At 33.9% G+C, this 17,210-nt stretch overlaps 2 protein-coding genes across 3 annotated transcripts; both read right to left on the bottom strand.

The window, feature by feature from the left end:
* Window positions 1-429: 429 nt before the first annotated feature.
* LOC139528665 (thiosulfate sulfurtransferase-like) lies at window positions 430-10,260 on the bottom strand. 2 transcript variants are annotated; one of them, XM_071324776.1, is made up of 8 exons: window positions 10,135-10,260; window positions 6,659-6,803; window positions 5,938-6,142; window positions 4,864-4,959; window positions 4,004-4,130; window positions 3,308-3,406; window positions 2,429-2,553; window positions 430-665 (listed from the first exon to the last, which is right to left on the bottom strand). In XM_071324776.1, the coding sequence occupies exons 2-8, from the start codon at window positions 6,793-6,795 to the stop codon at window positions 606-608; spliced, it is 849 nt and encodes a 282-aa protein (XP_071180877.1). In that variant the 5' UTR covers window positions 6,796-6,803; window positions 10,135-10,260; the 3' UTR covers window positions 430-605. The 2 variants fall into 2 exon arrangements, with proteins under 2 accessions (XP_071180877.1, XP_071180878.1); XM_071324777.1 differs by lacking the exon at window positions 10,135-10,260 and adding an exon at window positions 9,925-10,036.
* Window positions 10,261-14,159: 3,899 nt separating this feature from the next.
* On the bottom strand, window positions 14,160-14,567 carry LOC139526688 (uncharacterized). The gene has a single exon (XM_071321848.1). The coding sequence runs from the start codon at window positions 14,565-14,567 to the stop codon at window positions 14,160-14,162; it is 408 nt and encodes a 135-aa protein (XP_071177949.1).
* Window positions 14,568-17,210: the final 2,643 nt, after the last annotated feature.

Below are 17,210 nucleotides of genomic sequence, written 5' to 3'. Positions count from 1 at the left end.
ATCAGATGCGGACCAAGCCATTTTAAAAGGGGTTGGGGTCTCACCCCAGGGGGTTCCAACTATATGTCCCCATTCAAATGCATTGATCGTTGAAAAAAAAGGGAGTTCCTACCCCCCGGAACCTCCCCCTGGATCTGCCACTTGGCATGGTCGGTCCACATTACTATAGGTCCAAAATTAAACTTTGTTTGATAAAAAAAAAGAATGGTAGAGGGCTTTTGATGAATCTTAGCGTGTATTTAGATATTTTATTTTGGTCACAGTATTCAAGATGGTCCAAATAGGGGTCCAAAATTGACAAAAAAATCGCACTTATTTTAAGCTTGATTAGCCTCTTTCCGTTGCTCTTACTTGACCGAGTACAAATCGGTCTACCCCAGAGTAGGTAATTATATATTCTGGAGTGAAAGGTCAGTAACATGAACAATAGTCTTTTTAAGTTTTATTTGAAACAATTCGAATTCTGCGATAGTTGATTTCTGTTCAATCGACCAAATAAATTATTTTCAATATTTTCACCAGAAGTTAACATTTATTATGATTGGATACGTGTTAATTGAAATGAAAACATAATTATATCTTATTTGTTCTTTGTGTGATTAAGTCTAGCTGACTTTCTGAATAAGTTCCTTTGGAGCTTTATCTTTCCATTCTGTGAATCCTCCCTACAAAAATAAATGCGGATAATTGTAAATAAAAGGTAGTTTGTTTGATAAAAGAAATTATTATTGTATTATTGAGTATGTGTGATAGATAAGAAAAACAGAGCTGATAACTTCATCTCACGTGATCATGCTCTTACAAGTTTAATTCCAATTTGAAACGTTTTATTATTCCTTCCAGTGAAGACAAATTGTGTTCTTTATTCGGTGAATACTCCATGCTAAAAATCTGAATTAAGTTAGTGAACGAAGATGTAGAAACACTTTGACATGCACAGAATATTCCCTTTATTATAAAAATTGGAAAACTGATACGAAAAGTTTGCACACGTTTTTATACGACCGCAAAAAAAAGATATGGGATCGTATAATGGTATGATGTCGTCGTCTGCGTCTTCGTCCGAAGACACATTTTTGTTTCCGGACAATAACTTTAGTTTAAGTGAATGGATCTCTACGATTTTTTTTTAAGAAGGTTCAACACCACAAAAGGAAGGTTGGGATTGATTTTGGGGATGATGGTCCTCACCGCTTAGGATTTAGGGGCCCAAAAAGGGACCAAAACAAGCATTTTCTAGTTTCCGGGTAATAACTTGTGTACAAGTATTTTGATTGCTCTGAAAAATTACCACAATATTTTTAAATACCACAGGTAGAAGGTTAGGATTCATTTTGAGGATTATGAGTGTATGGATATATCTGACATTGTACCATAAGGTTCCATATCACAAAAGGATGTTTGGAATTAAGTTTGAGGGTGATGGCCCCAAACATGCATGAATAAGGGGCTAAAAACAATCATTTTTCTAGTTTCCAGAAAATAACTTGTGTTTAAGTGAATGGATCTCTTGGAAATTGCACTACAAGGTTCCATACTACAAACTGAAGGCTTGGATTGAGTTTTAGGGTAATTGCTCCAAGGAGGGATTCAAAAAGTGTTTTTTCTGAACAAGTACACAATTTTTTTGGGGAGTTCATTTTTTTTTCAAAATCTTTCAAATTTCAAATTTTTGAAAAGATTCAAGAAGAAAGAAGGAACCTTCAATTGTACAATATTGTACAATACATTTGTAAGATCTTTGACCACATTTTTGGTGTGTCAGAAACCTATATTATGTCAACAATCAACAAAAAGCATGGGTATTGAACACGTGTTTAACATGTACAATGAACCTCGTACAATCAGATACTAGTAATTGTTTATTTTAATGACAGATCCATGCGTATTGCGATCACCGAATTTTTACGAGGAGGATCACGATTGAATGTTGTGTCCAAATTTGCCCCAACTGTTCAGGGTTCGACCTCTGCGGTCGTATCAGGCTGTGCTCAGCGAAGCAATTTATAATATATTTGATTTAAGCTGCTTGACAAATATGAAGTCATTCTGCTCAGTTGTCCCCGAGAAAGTTTAACGGAAATATATTTTGCATTTTTGCGCCTGTTTCAAGTCTGGAGACTCTGGCCTAAGCCTTTGTTAGTTTTGTAACTTTGTTTTATATTTTAGTTTTATATGTTTTGGAGTGTAGTATGACGTCTTTTTCACTGAACTAAACATTTTTATTGAGGGGCCAGCCGAGGACCACCTCCGGGTGCGGAATTTTCTCGCTGCGTTGAAAACCCATTGGTGGCCTTTGAGTATATGTACATAAATTACTTACCAGAAACCATACATATAGTTCAAATTACTTTTTTTTTAAACTTCAATGTTACATTAGAAAAATCACAAAACATTTAAAAATAACATTGGTTTAAAATCTACATACCAGAAAAACTGAAGTACCAGGACAACCACACAAATGGAGGATAAAACACAGACCACATGATGACATACCACTGTTACAGTGAGTAATTACAGGTTTACTTAAATCTACACCAGCAGACGATAACTCTGAAATTTTCATTATTTTTTTAAATAAATGTCGATATTCATATTTAAACGAACTATATAATATTATATGTTAGACTCATATCGACGTCCGGCCTCTAATCGACGTCCTAATCTAACGTCACATTCTCAAATCGACGTCCAATGTGACTGTTAATTTTAGTCGTCTTAAATCGATGTCCAATATCAATAAATGATGAATAACTGGACTTAATTGTTTACACTTATACATGTACATGTTTTGAAAGGTTCAAACATTTATACATACTTTCCAGAGATTTTTCCGACCCGAAATAGGTATCATGCATATTCAAATTTATCTTGATAAAAAGTTAATCGAATCGATCTACATAGTAGTGTGTCATTCCTATTCATGTTAATAAATGACATGCATTTTAGTGGATGTCAAGGAGAAAGCAACCTAACGACAAAAAGAAATAACCAAACGACATCTAGAGGTCATTATTAAATCTTCAACAATAGACAAAATAAAGAAGTACAGCCAATTGGTTTTAGAGTAATTATAATTTGGACTTTGTAAGATATTTTGCTTTTACTAATTTCTGAGTTTCACACCTGGAGTGAAACATATACGCAAGAATTTTTCATTAAGTTTTATGTTGTGCTGTTACACAACTGTTCTTTAGGTTGAGTGCATGCTCATACGCACATGTTTAACCCCGTCATATTCTTTATAGGCCTGTATAAATTTTTAACAGCCTTCTGCTTGCATCTCATCACAAAATATTACACTAACCGTTTTTAATACTTGTTATACTTTTCAGTGTTCCATCTTCTTGGTTCATTAATGATGACAATGGAATATTCCTTGAACCTTTGATGTTACCAGAACTCTCTTTTAAAAAAGGTTAACAAAAAACTGTTCATTAAATGATCTTAAATGATATATTCCATCAGTTGTATGGATAAACAGTATCAATCAACTTTCATTCATCACTCTTTCCTTCATTCTACATAGGTTAAACTTATGAAAAAGAAAGAAGTAAAGAAAAAAAGAAAACATTGGTTTCTCGATTTCAATACTTATAATATCATAAAAACATTTAGTATAAAAAAAAATAACCGTAAAAAATTAAGTACCAAATTTTTATAATAGAATGTACGATTTCAACCTGGTTCGCCGTTATCATGGTTATAGACTATTTTTCTTAACATGTCTCATACCTCCGTAATTCTGTCCTGTCATCGGGACGCAACTGGAACTCATTACCCCTCCGAAGCACAACGTGTAGTTTTATATAAACTTTATATTTGTTTTGATTTTTAAAATAATCTTCTCTATATTACCTGTATCTGAGATTTCTAATATCTCAGCTGCATCCATCAGCCATTTTTATTGTGAACATGGAGTCCTCAAAATCTTTAAAAAATCCATAGAAGTAATAAATTTAGAATGCTAGTTCATTAAAACGCGCAATCTAATTGAACTAACCTGGACCTGAGTATTTATGTTGATGACGACTGTCACATATTTGTATGCTGTTTGTCTCAACTATATCAACCAAGTCAGTATAATGTCTAATATATTCATTTGTGAAGTTCGCAGCAAAATTTCCTGACTGAAATAAATCGACAACTGACTTTAATACTCTCTACGAAATATTACTGGATCAATAAAGTTAAAATATTAAATTTGTAAATATGAGTGTTTACAATTTTTTTTTTTAGATTAGGCTTGAAAAGCACAAACTTTATGAAAGTCAAGTATTGTTTCAAATGGTATATATATACAATTATATTTTAAGGTTGATAATCACATGCTTTAGCTCATAAACGGAAACATTGCGGCTGATTGTTAATTTTCTTTGAATGCCATTTCAAATATATTCATGGTTATTCGGATTCGCTCGCTTCAAAATTTTGAAACCCTGGAGAAAGTTTAATGTCATTCCCTAAAGACTGAGTAAATCATCGCTCCATTTAAAAAGCCATCAATAACCACAAAATAAACAGAAAATTACATTATGTGATAAAAGTTATGTCTAGCTTCTGAATGCAGAAGGTTTGTAGAGTATACTATAAACTACACGCCTTGTTCTCGATTATTTCAGGTGTTGATTGCTAAAATGTTCATGAAAGAAAAAAATATGCACTTTGCTCCAACTTTGGTATATTAAAGTCCGAAGATAGAGTATTCAATAAAAGCACTGTCCCTTTGCTTTTTGAAAAAAAAATCTATGCACATATTAATTGTGTGTCATGGTTCCCCCATAACCCTTCTTTTTCCACAATGATGCAACACTTTAACAATGATTGTATACAAAATAAGAATATATATTATCATAGTATTACCTTTCGCTTTGAAACATCATCAGTCACAGGAAAACCTTCCATTTTCCATTTCTGCAATCCACCATCTAGTATGGATACCTTTTCGTGTCCAAATACCTATTGGAATATTAAAACACAATTGGAATAAATTTATGATCGTGTCAGCGGAATATGTACAAATACTACATTTGATTTTATGTTTAAAGTCTGAAAAATAAAGGTTTGACTTCAAGTATCACATATAAAACTTAACATATTTAAATATTCATGACAATGAAGTCAAGGTCAGAGAAATCTTGTCAAACAGTCATGTCCATCTTACAAGTATTATGTACACCAAATGCAGTTACCTATTGCTTATGGTAATTGAAAAGCAGACCAAAACACGAAAACTGAACTGTGTCATTGTAAAATGAGCCATAAAGTCAAGGTCAGATGAAACCTACCAGATTGACATGTACACATTGCAATCATTCCTTTATTTTCACCAAATATAGTTGACATATTGTTTATGAAAATGAGACCAAGCACAATGGACATATAACAGACGGCCGTGAAACTTTATAACATAAGGTATCTGCTCAAAAGGTATGTCGCATCCAGGTCTTCTACCTTCTGAAATATAAAGTTTTATACAAAAAGTTTTCGCCACCGCCGGATAGTATAATCTGTAATGAATTTCTTTCGAGTCGTTACATTTTTTAACTCTTCATTTCACCATCAAAACTATTGTTTCATTCCGGTTTATCAGTTCACAAAAATGTCAATATTTGTCATTTTATACAATTAACCTGTAAAAAAAGAAAGGAGAAAGAGCTATTATATAATGTTTGCTATTTTTTCAATATTAGCTTTTATTCATTTATCCAGTGCCATAGAATAATCTAAGCATGAAAAAATGTCCACTATGCTCAACCGGACACAAAAAAAAATCTGTTCACTACGCAACGCTCTTCCGGACAGAGACTCCTTTCATGTCCGTGTCGCTGTATAAAACTAGTATATAATCTTACCTTGAATGTCCACCACGCTCTACCGGACATAAAGAATCCGTTCATGCCCGTGTCGCTGTATAAAACTAGTATATAATCTTACCTTGAATGTCCACCACGCTCTACCGGACATAAAGAATCCGTTCATATCCGAGTCACTGTATAGAATAATATGATCGTCTTTGTTTATGCCAGCCTCTCTCGCAGTTTGTTCAAATGTATCAATTGCTGGAAGATTTCTTGGGAAAATCTCAGAAAACTCGGCTTCGTCCATAATCTTGAAAAATACAGCACCAGGAATATGACAACTGAAAAATCGGAAGACATCTGCTAAATATAGTCAGTATTACTATTGCTATGTAACTCTAGAAATCATTATTTATACTAAGCAGTTGATATGATTTCAATAAATTGTTCTTCAAACTATTTCGTACAATATCTGGAATAAATGTTCAAACTCCTGTATGTAATGTTCAGGATTGTTTAAGAGTAAGTGGCAGATAAAATACAAACTATTAAAAGTTGTTTCATTATAAATCATGAATAAAATATGGTATAAAATATTACTGTTGAAATAAAGTTAAAGGCGTTTGTTCGGATTTTGGTGTTTTAATTACTCAAGAATAAAAGTTTCATGACCTAAGAACTGTATATTTTACAAGTTTAACAACTGAAGCATAAACGGTGTATGGCTTAAGCTTGTATTGTACAAAAAGAAAGTTTACACAGACTTTTTCATACAGGGTTATGGGTTGACGGGCTTTATTTTAACAAAATAACTGTATCATTAGATTTATTACAAGTACCAGTCATTATTGTTTTACCTTTTATACTGGTTTTCCATGTCTTTCTGTGATGACCAGGATACGTCACAGACCACTACATTTTCTTCTAAAGCTTTATCAAGTATTTTCTCTTTTAGCCACCGACAACTGACCAATGGTTCTATTTCGTGTGTCATTTTACAAGCTAAAATAGTAAACAGGAGGCCATATGAACCGGCAGCTTGTCCTAACATTTGAGTATGTCTCTGTGGTGTAATCCGTAGTTTCTTTAATTTGACTTTACGAGATACGTAATTGTGACTGTTCATTTTCTGTTCTGAGATTGCATTATTGCACGTAACTACACTGAAAGCTTGCAATAGAATACTCGAAAATTTCGTAAACGTCACTAAATCTTATAAAAATCTGACCATGCATTCAATCGCCATTCATACTGCTATTAACGACCATTTCGGTGGGCTTTGTATAGGAAGAATGTGTGACACAAAATGTATATTGTAATACAGTTGTCATTTTTTTTTTTTAAAGTAATCGTAATAAAAAAAAGTTATTGGCTTACTTATCGATGATTGTTTGCGTAAGTTTTTAATGTCATTCTTTAATATACATATATGCGGGAGAAGAAGGGGGGGGGGGGGGGGGGGGGTCAAGACCTTTTTGTGTTAACCTGTTTTGGCCTTTTTCAAGGTGTTAACTGTTTTCAACCCACTTTGTTAACTGTTATCAGCATTTTTTCATTTTTTGTTAACTGTTTTTTCCTTTATCGAGGTGTTGTTGACATGTTAAAGGACCCCCTATTTCCCCTCCTAATATATCAACATTCGGACGATCAGCTTGTCATATTTGTAAAAAAAAAAAAAGGCGAAAGATACCAGAGGGACATTCAAACTCATAAGTCGAAAATAAACTGACAACACCATTAAAAAAAAGAATGATAGACCAGTAATAGTACACAAAATACACCATAGAAACGAAAGACTGAGCAACAAATACTGGGGGTGCTCTAATGTGCTCCGGAAGGGTAAACAGATATCCTGTTCCATATGTGTCACCTGTCGTGTTATAAATGTTAGTACATGTAGTACAAACCCGGCGATAATTATAATTCGGTATGTCACATTCGGGGAAAGGAGATGGGATTGTAACATGTGTAATTACGGCATCAGGACATATCCGCTTTTATCTGTGAAACGGATATTCCATAACCGATAAACAACTCCTGATGGTGTCCGTAAACTTACGAAAGGATGATTTCAACTTCACCTCTTGTACCTCTTTTGAACTTAGGGGACGACCATTTGATATTCGGGGGGGGGGAGGGGCAGGAGGATTTAAAAAAAAAATAACTCAGCCTTGATAATAAAAAAAATAAATGATTTGTTCTGTGGTAGTTTGAAAATAAATTACCTGACTTGCAATAACTCAGCAGGTCTAATTGAAAGTACGAGATGGTACCAGATTCTTCATAAATTCATCTTTTTTCCCCAAAAAAATCGGGAAACACTTCTCAAATCTTTTAATAATAAAAGTATAAATATTATTTAAATATACTTGAAATGTCTGAAAATTGGTTTCATTTAACTTGAGGTATATTGTCTGAGGAACACTTACCTCGCTTTTATTTAACAGGGCCGTAACTACATTGAGACAAATGCATAAAGTAGGAAAGTTCAAAACCAAACGCTTGTCTCCATATCAAATTGTGTTCATGGCGAGTGCCTTGCAAAAAGCAAGTTCTGTTCTCCCTCAGAGGTAGCCTTTGGTTTTTCGGGATCAATGCTTCTTATGTATTTGTCTTTTGTTCCTTGATTGCCCTTCTGTATTCTGTTAGTGTTGCATTCATTTTGTAATTCAGTGATTTTGTTATTAATTTGATCATGAGGTTAAAAAAAATAGCAGCCACAGACTTACCTTTTTGCTTTATCATGCATATTGGTCTTTTGATGTTGTCCCTAGAGACTTAAGTCTTACACTGAATCTATACATTTTGCTTTGAGACCAAAATATTGTCAAAAATTATTAAAACAGAACTTGCATTTTCGTATTAAGAAAGGATCTGGGGAACACCTACAATGCATGATTTTGCATCATTTGTTCTATAGCTTTTTGGGCCTTCAGCATTTCAAAAACCCTTCAAAAAAAATATTTCCCTCGCTCAGCTCGGCGAAACATGTTTCCCAATACTTTTAAATGAGATTAGTTACAACCAAACTTTAATACTATGTATGTATGCAATACTTGTATATGCAGTTGGGAATATAAAAGATTCATTTCTGCAGAGGATGATGATTAATTCTGATTAAATGGTACATAATGACTTGACTACACATGTATTATTTATCATGTTTTAAAGGGGCACTAGCTGTCAAATTCGTGGTCACCGATTTGACTCAAATTCTCATATTTGATTTATAATAATGTAAAACATTTATCGTAACTACCAAAAGTCTAAAATAAACAGTTTACAGAGCATGGGGTAGATAATATGAAGGTTCGTTTCGTGTGTATTTTAGTCCAGACGCCATCTAATTAACTATCGATTTGACCTCAGATGACCATATAAGCGATGTAAACATAAATAAAGATATGAATAGATTAAACCAACACGTGCAATAGGATTTTTGTTTAGGTCTGTTTGAGTTTATTTTATAGATTAAAAATATATGTTTCTCATTGTTTTTAACCGTATAAGAGTGATTTTATATGGATCGAATCAGTAATCAAATGATTTACCGTAGTTTCACTTTCATTGTTGACATTCATTATCTTTAAATAACCAGTACACGTACAATGCATGCGTTGTCAATCTCTAGCAAGGGGTTAAATTGAAGTTCACATGAATACTGATTTAATGAGGTCGACTAGTTCACCTGCAAGTGAATGAGTAATTATCAATGTTTCTTCGCTTAATTTGACAAAATTGAACCATTTTGGATGCTAAAAGCGAATTATTATTTCACTATTTCACTTTCATTATTGATTGAACACAAAAAAATCTTACTTTAGATTTTTATATATCTCGTAGTGCCCGTTTAATATGTGAAAATAAATAATCAGTCCCTTGCTTTAATGAAAATGAAAAATCTTGCTTCAATAGTGCAGAAAATAGATAATATGTCCTCTTAGTTAACAAAAAATAAATAACCAATCCAAAACAAACAAATCCTCCTGACCCCCCCCCCCCCCCCCCCCCGAATTTCAAATGGTCTCCCCTTTTGACATGCATGATAAGTAAAAAGAATTATAGGTCTTACCTTACTCTTCTATATCTATTTATATAACATGTATAATAGCATGTTACTTACAGCTACTTATCTAAACAGTATTTTCAATCAATTTTACTCTAATATTGATATTTATAAATCAAGGACTCGTGGATACGACTCACATGTTTTAGTTGACCAGACTGTTATCATAATTTACCTGTGTATTTATTTCATCATGTTCATATCATAGAAAAGACGGTTAATACTAGTTTTTTACACAAAAAAGTTGTATACACAGATTTAACTAACCTTGTAAAAGCTAGCTGATAACATGGATAAGTCTATTAAGAACAGATATAATCACACATTAAAGCACTGTAACAACCTGATTCTGTTTAAATATGTGGAAGTTTTTCTGTTTATTTTTAAATTCATGATCATTTATCACTCGTGAATAAGTCATTTATCACTCGTGAATCAGTACAGGTATGTGACATGTGTATATTTGACATACATTTAAGATATTTTTACATTCTAACTTTGTGTGTTTTGCGATATATCTTGTCTAAAATTTAGTTTTGTTTATATAGTTTCGTCGTAAAAACTAACCAACACATATATGATGTACTTTGCAAAATAGATCCCCTGCATGTTTTGGGATATATAACATGTATAATAGGATAAAAAAAAAGATATTATGATATGTAAGACTGTAAGACATTACATTACATTACATAAGTATATTACATTACATTGTATATCATTGCATAACATTGCATAATGTAATATATTTGCTATGTAATAATACAATCCAGTTTCTATAACTTGAATTCATCGTTTGATGGTCAGACTACAGAATGATAACATGTGTACAAGTCATCTAAGAACGTGCAGACATGTGAGAGTTGCTGATCTGTCAATTATAATTACTGTAACAGTTGATACGGTAACAAGGTAATAAAGTGAGGTGAACTTTATAACACTTCTCCAGCCTTAGATAAAAACAAATTAAAAACAAATTAACTCAATTACAGATAATTTATGTCTTTTCACGGCTACTGATTGATAAGTCCATATCAGTTTGAAAGAAAAAAAAATGTCAGATCACAAAGATTCATTCGTTAAAGTTTTCTGAACTTAAACTATAATGTCCTACTATGAAAATGAAAATAAAAATGTTCGCACTGGTCTTGTTGTTATTTCTTACACTAATTGATATGTACACACATGCACTGCGAAGTACTTAATGCACTTCAAACGGTTGTGAGGATTATTATGCCTCTATATAAATCAACTATTTATTTCAACATAAAATCCTTTAAATACGACGGTTCTTTTCTCTGATTCTCTTCGGATAGCGTGGTTCCATTTGTTCAGTCATATTTGACGGTCTCTCGTTTTGCGGTTGTTTGGTCTCAGGAGTACTTATCGATTTAGTTATTTCTTGTTCAAACAAATCACTGTCATTGTCACATTTTTCTTCATTTTCGTTGTTTGTGCAATCGAAGTTTCGTACTCTGATGGTGGTCAATATGTCTCCGAATGACACGTCCATCTTGCAATTTAATATGAAATGAAAGTGGTCCTGGTTGTTTTATAACTTCTCCTGGAATCCATTTAATCTTTGAACCAATTGCGAAATTTCGGACAAATACTCCCTGTCCTACATTAATTTGTCTGCTCACAGATTTCTTATCATGATAATGTTTTTGTTTTTGTTGTCTCTCCTAAACTCGCTTCTCGATATTTGGAAAAACTCAATCTAGACGTGACTTGAGTTTCCTTTTTATTAGCATTTCTGATGGTGACAATCCTGTCGTTGTTTGTGGCGTTATACGTTAGTTGAAAAGAAAACGGTTCAACTTTTCCTGGACAGTTCCTTCATTGATTTTCTTCATACCTTCTTTGAAACTCTGAACTGCTCGTTCAGCACAACCATTACTAGCTGGATGCCACGGCGCGGAAGTGCGATGTTCAATTCCATTTGATTTCACTTTATCGGCGAATTCCTTACTATTAATGCAGCTCCATTATCACTAATAATGAGATCACATAATCCATGTGTTGCAAATGTTTGTTGAAGTTTTGTAATCGTAGCTTCGGATGTTGTAGAATTCATGACGTGTATACATGTCTATCCATTTTGAATACTCATCAACCTTATAATTAGAAATGATTTGTTCATGAATGGTCCTGCAAAGTCTATATGTATTCTTGACCACGGATGGCTCGGATATTCCCACGGATGTAACGGTGCTTCTGCTGATAATTATAGGTTTTCCTGACAACTGTAACAGTTACCTACAGTTAATTCCTAGTCATTGTCCATTCCCGTCGACCATATATAGCTTTTTCCTAGATTTTCCATTCTAGTAATCCGTGGATGTCCTTGGTGTAATTCATTTGACATGGCCTCACGTCCTGGTTGTGGAACAATTACCCTTCCTCCCCACAATATGCATCCGCCCTGACTACACAGTTCATGTTTTCTACTATAATACGGTCGTATGTCTTCACTGGGACATTTTGACGGCCATCCATTCAAAATGTATCTAAGCATCATAGACAGTATTGTGTCCTTGCGTGTCCACTTTTGCATTTGTTTAGCATCAACTGGCGTAGTGGCTAAATGTTCCATTAATAATAAAGTATCACCTGGCGTCTTTTCAATGTTTGTTTTCAGCGGTAGTCTACTTAATCCATCCGCATTGCCATTCAGACTCCCTTCTTTGTCTACAATCGTGTACTCATATGCAGCTAAAGTCAGTGCCCACCTTTGAATTCGAGATGCGGCCATTGTATAGGTAAAGGTTTATCTTCTCGAAATAAACCTATGAGCGGCTTGTGATCGGTTATGATTGTAACGGGGTTTCCATACAAATATTGATGAAATTTCTTGATACCTAATATTATTCTCAAGAACGGATTAATTCTTCTCTGCTGATGTAAGTGTTTGAGATGTATAAGCTATTGTTTTTTTCACTGCCGTCGTCCATTTTATGCAAAAGTACGGCGCCTAATCCATACGGAGATGCATCACAGGCTAGGATTAATTTCTTTTTCGGATCGAAATGTACAAGTACTGATGCGGGGTTCAACAGCTGTTTTGACTCTATGAACGCCTTTTCCTGTTCTTTTTCCCAACTCCATTTTGTGTCTTTCTGTAGTAGTACATGTAGTGGCTTTAACAAGTGAGACAAATTCGATAAGAATCTATTGTAATAGTTCAGCATTCCAAGATAAGCTTTCAGTTCTGTCACGTTTGTCTGACTTGGTGCTTTATCGATCGCCTCAACTTTACTCTTCACTGGATATATTCCGTGTTTGTTTATTTTAAATCCCAAATAAACTACTTCTTCGGCCTTGAACACACACTTCTGTTTCTTTAACCGAATTCCGATTCTCTTAGATCTAGACAAAACCTTAGAAAGAGTATTAAGATGTTAATCCCTTGCTTTACCCGTTATCAGTATATCATCTACTCGAACCAAAATATTGGCGATACCTTAAACAACATTTTCAAGTGTTCTTTGGAAAATACCTGGGGTGGACGCTACACAATACGGAAGTCTATTGTATCTAATAAACCCTTATGCGTGTTTATAGTCACATACCTTTAACTGTCCTCATCAAGTTCAATTTGTTGATATGCTTGATTTAAATTCAATTTTGTATATTCTTGTCCTCCTCCAAGCGTTGCGTATAAATCCTCAGTTTTAGGAATCGGATAATTATCCAACTTTAAGACGGAATTAACGGTTACCTTGTAGTCACCACAAATTCTAATAGATCCGTTCTCCTTAACTACCGGTACTATCGGAGCGGCCCAGTCGGAAAATTCTTCTTGCTGAATCTGACCCTCCTTCTCAAGATGTTCAAGTTCCATCTCCACTTTATCCTTCAACGCATACGGCAAAGGGCGAGCCTTGAAATATTTCGGTACAGCACTCTCATCAACATAAATCTTGGCTTTCATGCCTTTTACAGTTCCAAGTTCGTCTTTGAAAACCTCCTTATCACTCGATTGATTATCACTTCCAACGACGGAGAAAATATCCTTCCAATCCAGTTGGGAGTTTGTCCAACCAGTCTCGGCCAAGTAAATTCGGACCTTTACGTTTCACTATCAGTAAATGGTAATTTTGCGCATTCCTTCTTGTAGTTTACATTGACGATAGCACGTCCTATTACAGGAATCTGCTCTCCCATGTATGTTCGGAGTTTAGCACTTGTCGGTTCGATTCTGAATTTCGACTTATAATCCTTGTAAGTATCCTCGCTCATGATAGAAACTGACGCTCCGGTATCTATTTCCGTGGCTATTTCACATTCATTCACATTGATTTGCACTTTATATGCCTCATTATATTTATTTCTAAAATGAAAAACAGAGTAAACTTCATTTCACTTTCACTTTCGCTACTTTCATACTGTTCCATGAAATGAGCACCTGGTTTAAAACGTGATTTAAACTCTCTGTGATTTTCACTTAAATTTCCATTGGCAGATTTGTTACGGCATTTCTGTGCGATATGTCCTTTCTTTTTACAACTGTGGCATTTTGCATCCTTAAACCTGCATTCAGCGGCTAAGTGATTTCCTCCACACCGGTAACAACCTTCTTGTTTCGAATTTCCAGAGTTGTTTCTTGTATATGATTTTGAAACTTTGTTGATTTTTTGAAATGCTGCATTTGTCCCTTTCGCTTGGATGTCCTGTGCATTCTTCTCTGCAGTCTCCATAGCGGTAGCAATTTTCAATGCCTTTTCAAATGTTAAATTCGGCTCTGCTAACAGCCTCCTCTGTTTGCGGTCACTCTTTATCCCGATGACTAACCTGTTACGTAATGTTCGCGTTTAACGTGTCACCATAATCATGATAATTACAGTGTTCTGTCAGACTTCTTAGTGCTGCAATACATGTTCTCACTGACTCATCGCTGTGTCTTGTTCTACTGTTAAATTTAAATATCTGAATGATTTCTGATGGTACTGGATCTCGGTGGTCTTTCACTAGTTTTGTTAAATCGGCCAGTGATTTCGTTCCGGGTATAAATCCCTTATTGATTTGTAGGTATTCTTCCAACATACACTTAAGAAAATATCCTTTTTCTGGTCTTCTTCGTCTATCTCATTAGCATTAAAATAATGTTCCATACGTTATACATATTGTGTCAATCTTCGGATACATCAAAAGAGTCTAATTTCCCGTAAGTCGGCATTGTCACTTGTAGAAATTCCCATTTATTTTAAGATTCAGTTTTTCCTCGTCGCCAAAATGTGTAATATATTTGCTATGTAATAATACAATCCAGTTTCTATAACTAATTTATTAACAAGTACATCATTTGATGGTCAGACTACAGTATAAGAACTACAATTGATCTATTTAATTACATGTTTATCTAAGAACGTGTAGACGTGTGAGAGTTGCAGATATCCTATATTGACCTCATAAATAGGCTATAATTGTTTTATTATTAATTTCCTACCATATTCGATCATAATCGTCATTTGATTTTGTTGGAATTTTATATATATCATATTGTCTCCTAGACATTAACAACATATAAGTTGTTAATTCCTTTACTTTTTTTTTTATATCTTATGTATGTGAAGATTTTTTTCTTTTAATAATCGATCGAAGATATTTTTTATAAAACTTTCAACAATATCATGAAATTCACGACGTCACAAAGTATGTCGGTTTTTAGATATTCTAAAAATAACCGTGCAATATGTTTTTTGTTGTGCAATATGCTTTTTGCTGTGCAATATGCTTTTTGCTATCCGCCGTTTCCTATCAACCTTCGAAAATATAGTTTAACATGTGACTATCCCTGAACGAATCAAATTAGTTAAAATATACGAATTAATAATATAACCTGAGTTACCTCGTATCGATTTCATACAAAGTCTATAATTGTGTAATATTCTATTGTATTAGAGAACATGATGACAAACTATCACACCAAATGTGACCGTTTTCGGTTATATCTGTCCAGAGAAGCATGTAGTTTAAGAAGCTATTTGAAATCATATTCCAAAGGCAGAAATGGTCAACAGCTACTGAAACCGTCAAACACTTTTTTTCAAACTGTATAAAAAGCGAAAGTGATCATTCTTATCCGCAATGATTATGCAAAAAGTATTCCCGATCGATAAAAAAACTATTTTCTTAAAAAATGTAAATTGCAAAGTAAACCTCTGGTTTTGTAAACCAATTTACAATATCACAATGATATCCGTCAAATAGTGTGTATATTATCTAACATTAATTCATCACAAGAATGAAATTAGTTTTTAAGATTTTCGCTAGTAAAGACAGCTCACAACAGGGAAGAATATTATTGCTCTTTCCAACGGAAAGGTTCGAGGAATATGTTCAAAAGTCAGAAGAGGTAGTGAACATGTACTCACATTCTTTTGACATCTAAAATACCAAATTCCAATCAAGTTTATTCGATTCGGCTATAATTATGTCTTAATGTAATATCTCCACATCTTCTGAAAGCAATGACATAACTGAAGTATCAACAACTAAGTACCTTAAGATACAACATATGACTCAACAATGAAAGTAGATGTCATCATCTTTGGCGGTGTGAATGGCAGATTGACAACAAAAAGTACCTGGTCGAATAGTCGGTCCCGGTTGTCAATAATGTTACATCAGTATGCATTGCGGAAATGTTCAAACTTTGAGATCATCTGTAACGACAAAATGGTTATGGAGGAGACCCATTGGCAATAAAGAAAGATTAATCATTACATTTGCACACGAATCCATCCCTTTTTAATAAATATGTGTATAGACACCAGTAAAGTAACTTCGACTTAAAACAGTTTTATAGTGAAGTCATCTCAACTTTTCGGACATCAGTTTGATGACACGCCATCAATACAAGCAACCACGTCAACCCTGCTATCAACAAACGAGTTATTGACATGAATAATTATCGTGACTTGGGGCAACTTTTCACATGTTTACGGACAATATACTGGAATACCTGGAATTTTCAGCAAAATATGATCTGTTTCAACACTAGTATTGATATACGAATAAGGTAAAGATAACCAACAGAATAAAGATAACAAAGAAAAACATTGATTTTCAGACGCAAGAAAAAGACGTCCGCGTCCACAGTACCAAACCCTTGAGAGAAACATGCAGAAAGATGAGATACCAACACAGTAAATCTGCATGGAGATCAAAATGATAACGCAAACGGAACCAATTCAACTGCACCAAATGCAATTAGGCTAAAAATGATTTCATCCCCAATATAATATCACCACAATCCACAACAATTCAAACTGCTCCTGGGCCTTTATCAACAGCAAAAAAGGACAACAATAGAGAAGAATTCCGTAAAAGAAACAATT

Source organism: Mytilus edulis, chromosome 6, assembly GCF_963676685.1.
Source record: "Mytilus edulis chromosome 6, xbMytEdul2.2, whole genome shotgun sequence".
NCBI classification, from domain to species: Eukaryota; Metazoa; Mollusca; class Bivalvia; order Mytilida; family Mytilidae; genus Mytilus; species Mytilus edulis.
Note: the sequence above shows the minus strand (reverse complement) of the source record. Positions and strands in the feature narration are given on the sequence as shown.